General features: G+C 37.6%; 1 protein-coding gene across 1 annotated transcript in view; it reads left to right on the top strand.

The window, feature by feature from the left end:
• LOC109821144 overlaps window positions 1–6942 on the top strand; it is a 7869-nt gene extending 927 nt beyond the window's left edge. The window contains exons 2-6 of the mRNA XM_020387337.1: window positions 9–46; window positions 313–549; window positions 4044–4127; window positions 5589–5718; window positions 6028–6942. Coding sequence (XP_020242926.1) covers window positions 9–46; window positions 313–549; window positions 4044–4127; window positions 5589–5718; window positions 6028–6564 — 1026 coding nt within the window. The 3' untranslated portion in view covers window positions 6565–6942. The remainder of the gene's footprint in view (window positions 1–8; window positions 47–312; window positions 550–4043; window positions 4128–5588; window positions 5719–6027) is intronic.

The following is an 8938-nucleotide window of genomic DNA, read 5'->3' as shown; positions in this document are numbered from 1 at the left end:
CTGGCAAGCTCTTGCCGCCGCCGCCGCCGCCGAGGCGATCTTCGAGGTCCGTTGCTTAGCCTCTCTTTTTTTTGTGCGCATGTTCGGTCTACAATGTGCATTCTTTTGATGAAAGATTGAGGATTTTGATTGTTTGTTTCATTAGTTTCGTTTTCTTTTCAAATTCCTGCTCTTTTATGTTCATTTTACTTACAATGTGTGTTCATTCGAGGCGGACTAGTGATTGATTGCCTGTACTTGTTACAAATCTGGTGCCTTTTGCTGTCTTGTGTGCTATATGTGATGGGTCTTCTTTCTCTATAATAATTGTAGGTTGCAGAACTCTACTCCAGTTATCTACGCAGAAATCTGTGCAGAAAAGAAAGAAAAATCAGCGAAAAAAGGTTTGCCGTTGATTGCACAAGGGGAAAGGGAAGAAGTCTATACAGATGAGCATGCTGCATTGCTGGGAAGCTGTGAGACTAGCTGGACGCTCTTTGTGGATGGGTATGACAATGATGGGAAACGTGTATATGATCAAGTCAAGGGGAAGACTTGTCACCAATGCAGGTTATCCCCACCCCCCTTTTGTTTTGCTTATTATGTGTACTGCTCCTTTCTATATTATGATATGTTGTTATATCCAACTCTAATATGTGATTGCATGGTGTGTTCTTTTTGATTATAAATTCAGAATAACAGTAAGAGTATGTATATTAGTCGGTCACAGCGTGTTGTTTGGTAAATGAGCTAACTCATGTCACAAAATCAGACACACGCTTCCTTTTAAGACAAACCCTGATGGTTACTTCTCTTGCATCACAGTGTTCTTTTTCAACAAGAATCCATGCTCTACACCTTGGCAATTTTGGACTGTGAAGAGTTTGTCATATCGGGTTTTGCTCCTGCATGTCTTTGACTCTGCAGTTATGGAGATTAATTATTTGAGGGGTATAGTGGGCACTTCTTTGTAGGGTTAGGACAACAGCCCGTAGTTAGCACATTAGGTCATGGGAATAAAAAACAAAAGAAGCAAAAACCCTACAGAAAATTCATGTAGAAATCCAGAATGTAAATATAATATGGATTCCAGTAGAAACTTATACAAAAGCTGGATACGAAACTAACTGGCAGCCACAAGAAACTGAAGAGATACACATGGGTTTCTATACAAAATCCAAGTGAAATTGGTATGGATCTGAAAGAAAATTAAATCATAATCCTGCATAGCATTGGTAGGACTAGTAGTATAATGTTGCAAAAGAGACCATTAAAACGTTGAAACTAATAGAAAATGTAAATAATTTTCATGTGAGACCTAGACAGTAGATAGAACATAGAGAATGGTTTTAACTGTAAAGAACATTGTAGCCACTAGTAATAAGAAAGAAATAAAATTTTGTGCATATGTAACATTTGAAAGTTTTAAGTGTTCTAAAAGTTCCCCATCAAATTATAAGAAAGATGTCAAAGTTATATGACTTTGATAATATCTCTTATATTAGAGAAACATTCACTCTTCCCATGCTTCCCAAAACTTTATTTCCGTCCTAGTTTCGCATCTGTGGAAGTGAGCTTCTGATATAAAATGAGTTCTGGTGTAGGAGGTTTAAATTATTTATTATGTGAGTTGATTGAAGTTAGATTAAGTCAAATCTAATAAATATCTAACCTGACTGATCAGTCAACCCTTAGCATAATAGCAACCATGTCAACGCGAAGAAGTATTCCAAAATACTCAAGTAATGCCCAATTCTGTAGCATCTAGAGGCACAACTCGGATCTGGCACATAATTGAATACTTATAATGTTTTGCTCGCATGAGAAATGATAATCCGATGTGAGCAACACGGTGGGTCTGACGTGCATCTAAGAGTCAATCTGGACCAAAAGATTAAGACAATAGGTTTAGGTCTATCTTTGTATATTTCCCAGCATGAACTTGGAAAATTCTATTCACATATATGATACTAAACATTGATCCCTTTTCCTAAGAAATGCTAAGTGGATCTAGATGCTTGGCAAGGAACCTAAGTAACAACCTAAGTTAACTAACTGGAGCTAACTAACTGGAGCAGCTTGAAAGCTGTACAAATTTGCCATTAGGCTATCCTACGACCACTATGATAAATGGGCCATTAAAGAGTCACACCCAATGTTATCAATGCGCAATACGAGGCACAAAGTTCCTTTACGAGCACATGCGCAAGGCACAATGCAATACGCGCGCCCAAGTGAAACGAGACACACACCGCACACATAATCTTTCGAGATAGATAATCAAGCATGAAAGAACATGTTTATGCTTTTTCGAATAAATATATGTCAAAATAAATAATATTTACTACCAAATCACAAAAGAAAATCTTAATTCATAATGTTAACATGGCCAACGTAGTACAAAGTTCATAATTTTCCAAATCGAAAGTCATATCAAGACTAATATCAAAGAAAAATTAGATAGTAGACGAGAACGAATTTGACTCCTCAATCGGGCTACTAAAATGGCCTAATGGATTTATTTTTCTTTTTGGAATATGGATTACATTTGTAAAGACCCAAATGAAATGTTAAAGAATAAAAATATACTAGTGTATGCCTTGCGTGCACCTGTGCGGAGCACCCTAGCGCAGGGCACTTGTGAAGCACAAAACGCTATGCCGCCTTAGATGCCGGGCCCTTCACCACCGCCCCGTGCTTCACCACCGCCCCGTGCTTCACCACCGCCCCGCATTGCAAGGCGCACGAGGCGCAATGAGGAGCGTGCCTTTGAAAACACCGGTCACACCTTGTTTTTCATTGTTTGAGTCTATAATACGTTCAACCAGTAAGATATTCTTGTCCCTGGAGACCTCAAAAGTGGTCTTAGATAGGGCTTTTAGTACTCAGAAGCAAGACATTCAATAACTATACCTGCTTTGATAGGTTATTAGCAGTCGCCTTTAGAGTTGAAGAGTTTGGCAGTACAACTGCAACTTATCATTGTTCTGTTCACATCAAGGTGCCAAAACGAAAGAAACATTACCAATAATGAATTCAAGAGTAGGAATTTTTATCATTGTGCAAGGTTGAAATGGAATACCTGTGGATAAAGTTTGGACAATCTTCCTTTTCCATCTTAAGAGGAAAATACATGCTCGAATCCAGATGGAGGAAGGTAGGAAAAAGGTGATGACATGTTTTCATGTGTCCGTCCATATTCATTCCAGTGAGAGAACAATGGAAAGATGCCCGTTGAAGATAAGGAAAGTCGAAGTATGCTCATTGTGGAAAGTTTCGACATATAAAAGAGACATGTTGATTGACTACAATAGGCCTGTTTCTGTGTTAGAAATGAAGAACAATAAGAAGCCTTCTCATTGGGACGCCATTGTTGCATCTTTCTCCCTGTCTTCATGACTATCTCAGATTGACAGTTATCATCTTAGTTTTATAGTTATACGTCTACCTTCTTCTAGTGCCATTTAGGTACCTCAGTTGTTTGTTAGTTGCGCACAGCTCATAACTATTTGTAAACAGATGCATTCCAATGTGTGTTGGTGTGAGCGTTAGCATGTGTGGTGTGTTTTTTGCAAATACCTTAGTTCCTTTTTGATTAAGTCTAGAAGGAAATCTTTTTGTCCTCAAGAAATATGCTACCATAGTTATGGGTTATATTGAAATTATGTTATTTCTCACATACTTTCCTGCTGCCGTGCAATAGTATATCTGATATTTCTCAAGCTTGAGTTTGATCAGAATATACTTTGCTGTGGTTATAGCATAGTCATATTTGGTGGCTGCTGTTTATGCAACAAACTGATTAAACATGAGATAAATGTTTCTGCAACAAACTGATTAAACAGGAGCAAACACATTTTCACTTCGTATTATAAGGGGCCTCAAGATGATATACTTGCATCTAATCCTAGGATTTGTTGAGAAGCACATTGTCCTTACTGTTCCGAAAGTTCCTGCAATAAATGTAGTGGATTTCCATGATTTATGATTGTTTTTCATTTTGACAAGCCCCCCAAAGTGTTTATTGATTACTTTATCTTGACTAATGCTCAACTTTGGTGCAGGCAGAAAACTCTTGGTCACCATACACATTGCAATAGATGCAATCTGGTTCAAGGGCAGTTTTGTGGGGATTGTTTGTACATGAGGTACAGTGTTTCATTCTAGCTACAGATAAGCTATCTGCACTTTGGGAGAGACAGTGATTTGTTTGCATATTATGAACTATTTAGTTCTTCTGCTGTTGATAGTGGTGGATGTTAGGTTTTCTTTTGGGTAATTACATGTATTCCCTGTGAGATCCTTGCCATCCTAATCAGGTCGCTTGTCAACCATTGGACCTTTGTTTATGATGAAATAACCCAAGTCCCTGTAAATCTGAAAATTCTCTCACTCTAATCTTAAGTCCATGAATACTGAACATTAGAAACTTAATATCTTACCCTAAATCTAAGTCTATGAACTCTGAACCTTAAAAACTGAAGCTATACAAAAAGCCAAAAACGAATCCTTAAACTAAGACTAAAATAAAACCATAAAATTTGAATCCTAAAATCTAAATCATAAACAAACTGATCATAGGGAGCTTGAGTTAGAACAGCTCATAATGGGTTGGATCAGGCTACATCCATGTCATGAAACCTATCCAAAATTTAGCCTTCCCTCCTTCCCTTTTCAGAACATATGTCTATCGTGAATGAAAGCTTATATATCTTCAAATTCTAAGAGTATATTTCGTTTGTTGAGTTGACACCCAAGTCTTTAGAAGCCCGACTAGCATCCAATCACCTTGAAGGTTCCACGTCTATCCTGTTGTTACTTGAGAAACATAACCGGAATTTATAACAAATCCTACTAAAAATACACCAGTGACATAGTGAAGTTATGGGTTGCCACAGATCGATCTGTCATTTTTTATAGGTATTGTTGCCAGATGGCTTATCGTTTTCTTTCGAGTTTGAAAACTTTTACTGAATCTGTACTTAAATTTAGTGTTTATGCTAATTAATAAAAAAAGAAGCCTTATTTGCTTAATATACTGTTAGTTGCAAGGACGCACAAGAGGAGCATTAACATTATATTCTTCTTTCTGCCCAGTTCATTCCCATTTAAACACTGTTTTTACGTCATCTTTTTTGCTTTCGGTACCTTGAATCTAGCAGGCTGAAGAAAAACTATAAATTGTTGTAAAAGAATTTGGCACATAGGGCATTTCTCATACATAAATCCTTCAGCAACCAGTTTCCTAGTTCACAAACTATCGACTCATTCGCATAGTTTTCGGTGAGGGAGAGGGACATCAATACCCTTCAGAACCTAGATATGCTTGCCAATTTTCTTGTGGTTTCTTTACTTTGCCTACACATTACTATGAAATGAAAGGTCAAAGAACATGAGAATACAAGATTATTGGTGTGGCAATACACAAGTCGTGGAGACCACCATGGATGTCGGACATCCAATTGGAGGATAAAACTGAACTTTTTGACTGCAGCCAGAGGAAATTGTCACAAATAACCGCTGATGCGTCACAAATTCTATCATCATTTCCATTGTAGCAATTTATACATGTAAAATGTTTAGCTTCACGAATCTTCAGTATTGTGCAGATATGGTGAGAATGTTTTGGAAGTTGAGAAGAATGTCAATTGGATATGTCCTGTTTGCCGAGGCATCTGCAATTGCAGTCTTTGTCGAACCAAGAAAGGATGGGCCCCTACTGGTGCACTCTATAAGAAAGTACGTATACTCCTTGGATTCTGGAGTGTTTTTTTATTATTATCTAATTTTTATCAGTTCCCTCAAATAGCGAGAGTTGTTATTTCATTTATGGTGTGCTATGCATCCATGATGTTCAAGTATCTAGTCATGACTTCAGTTAAACATCAAAATTTCTATTTTGAATGAATTGAGATGGATCATTCTCTCTTCTGGTGTAGTTTTTTATTTCCTTTTGACCTTCACAATCAAAGTTCATACTAAATTCCATCTTCCTGCTAGTAGTATAAGTTTTTGATTTAACAATAGTAATTTTGGTGTGTCCTGTAGGTCTTGAATTTGGGATACAAATCAGTAGCACATTATCTTATTCAGACTCGACGAAACCAGACAAACTCAGGAGACCAGATCTCTGACCAGGAGTTTGTATACTTCAGCAATATAGATAAGAGCTCACAACTAAATACCCTTGAATCAGAGGTTGGCTTGGACTCAGAGATCGCCGATAAGAACTCCAGGGATTCCCAGGAGTTGCTCCCTTTGAGCAATGAGCTTGAGACCTCAAGAGCCAATACCCTTGATTCAAAGACTGGCTTGAACTCAGAGATCACTGGTAAGAACTCCAATGACTCTGAGGAGTTGGTACTCTTCAGCAATGGGCAAGAGATCTCAGAACTCAATAACCTTGATTCAGAGACTGGCTTGAACTCAGAGGTTGCTGATAAGAATAGCAGCATCTCAAGGGGAAGTACTGTGAAACCTAAAGGGAGAAACAAGAAATTGAAGGAGGCTGGTTCATTCGAGAAACTAAGATCAGACAGTATCGCTAGTAGACTGCGGAAGCGTGTAAAGGTTACTACTGACTGACTGGGCGAGAGATGTTCTGGATAGGGCAAGCGATATTTTGGGCGCATCAGTTTGCAGGTCTATAGTTAGCAGACGTGGTGGAGTGGAATCATTTTGTGGGTTGCGGGTCTAATATGAGCCTGGGTATATGAAGCGTTGACGATGGCAAGTGATATTTTGGCTGCATCAGTTTGCAGGTATATATAGTTAGCTGACATAGAGAAGCGGAGTTATTTTTGTAGGTTGCGGGTCTAGTACGGGCCTGTCGAAACCCTTTCTTAAGTTTTGCAGCATGAATACATGATGAGTGTCATCTCATGTTTATTTTTGTCCGCTCTTTCAGAATTAGACGGATGGGATATTGATTTTAAATACATTTCTTATTTGCCTTCTTCTATAGATACCGTAATTTCCGTTCTCTGTATTAGCACCTTCGTTATGCATACGATACAAGTGAGTAGTTTGGTTGGCCTTTTCTGCATCACTACCATCTCCAGATTTTCCTCTGGTTGAATGCCTGATCTTCCCTCAATTGATATCTTGGTCATCGTTCTACATTAAAATAGAATGGAATCTCCCAATGTGATATCAAGGCATTTGATAAACACGTCAAATTTATAATGGATATAACCTTCAATTTACTGATTACATCATTAACCTCGGAGATGTGGGTTAAAATTTGCTCATCATTGATACAACTCACCGCTGAATTGTCAAGACAACAAATGAACGCAACTCATGTGCAGCAAGGTTAGAGTGGCTCACATGAATGTTTCGACCCCAAAATGAGGGAAAACAAACCAGGAGGCCAACGGACAAGGTCTTCATGCATGAAGGCAAAGCAAAGCAAAAATTAACTTCGACCTACTTATCAAAATTGAACAAGTTACTTCTCAGATCCATTTCATCCATCAAATGTTGCACGTCAAACTTCTTACAAATTCTAAACTCTATTCTGAACGCTCTGTATCTGGGACAAGGACTTGGCATCCACTCCAGGCTGACAATCAGAATAAGGGGAGACTAAAGTACTTGCATGATCTCACATTGAGAACTTTGGAATGATCAGTAGCAACAGAACAAGAGGAGACTAAAGGACTTGAGAGACCTCACATTGAGAACTTTGGAATGATCAATAGCAACATAGCTCTTACTCATATTTGAGTCGCTGGAAAGAAAACCGCATCTTTGAAGAAAAGGTGAGTACTCAAAAATTTGGAGACTCATCAGAATCTGTTTTAGTAATTGTCAAGAGGAAGAATTCAAATTCTCTCCAGTTAGGTGGAAATTGGAGATGATTCATTTCTCTCAATCTTTATTGCCCATCTCAATTTCAATGGATGTGATCATATGCCATCTAAGATTTAGTTGGCAGGACTACCAAAATGAGTGTTTCTAAAATAGAAATGTGAGGGATTCTCAGAACTCTATAAAGGATTTAGAATTAGTAGAAAAAACAAGTTACATGAACGGTAATTTCCGTAAGTTGTAAAAAGAATGAGTTTGTAGTACATATTGGTGATCAGAAATACCTTGGAGAAATCATTTTTCTCTATTTAGGATCAATTATTCGTCATCATGATGAGATTGAGATGATGTCGTTTATCAAATGCAATTTGAATGTTTAAAGTGGATGCGTGCTTTAAGAGCCCTAGGTCAGTTTGGCAAATTCCTCAAAACTAGGACATGATTGATCACTGCCCAGTTTTGAGATAAATTGGATTTGTTTTGATCTAAGGCAGGGGCGGATTGAAACCGATTTCGAGAGTTTTTTTTTTTGCCGAGGAAAAACTAGGTAGGAAAAACTAGGTAGGTGTTGGCTAGCCTAATTTTTCCGAAAAAGAGTTTCTTTTTGAAACGGGACTAGGATCAGCCCCAAAAATTTTCCCCAATAGGCTCCTATATGATCGTAGAATAATAACTGATGTAAAGTTGTGTAGAATCTGTAAGACAAACAATATTTCATGGATCAGAATGCTAGACAATTAAGATATAACATGCGCAAAAAATGAGTGTATTAGAAATGAGAGTATTACGATGGACAGGTGGATGTACTTAAAAATAGAATTGCATTAATATAAAGTTCGGTAAATTACACTAAACCCTCATGAACTTTCGACATTTTGTAGTAAACCCCAAATAACTTTCAGAATTACACTAAACCCCCAATAACTTTTGCAGACAACCCCCAATATCTTTTTTGTAAATTACACTAAACCCCAATAACATTCAAAATGCCTTTTCATGTTGTTTTTTGGTTCTAATTTATGAGGGTTATCTACAAAATACCAAAAAATATTGGGGGGTTTTCTACAAAATAGAAAAGTTATTGGTGGTTTAGTGTGATTTTGAAAGTTCATAGGGGTTTAACGCAAAATAAGTACTTTATTAGGAT

Source organism: Asparagus officinalis, chromosome 8 (genome assembly GCF_001876935.1).
Source record: "Asparagus officinalis chromosome 8, Aspof.V1, whole genome shotgun sequence".
NCBI classification, from domain to species: domain Eukaryota; kingdom Viridiplantae; phylum Streptophyta; class Magnoliopsida; order Asparagales; family Asparagaceae; genus Asparagus; species Asparagus officinalis.
Note: the sequence above shows the minus strand (reverse complement) of the source record. Positions and strands in the feature narration are given on the sequence as shown.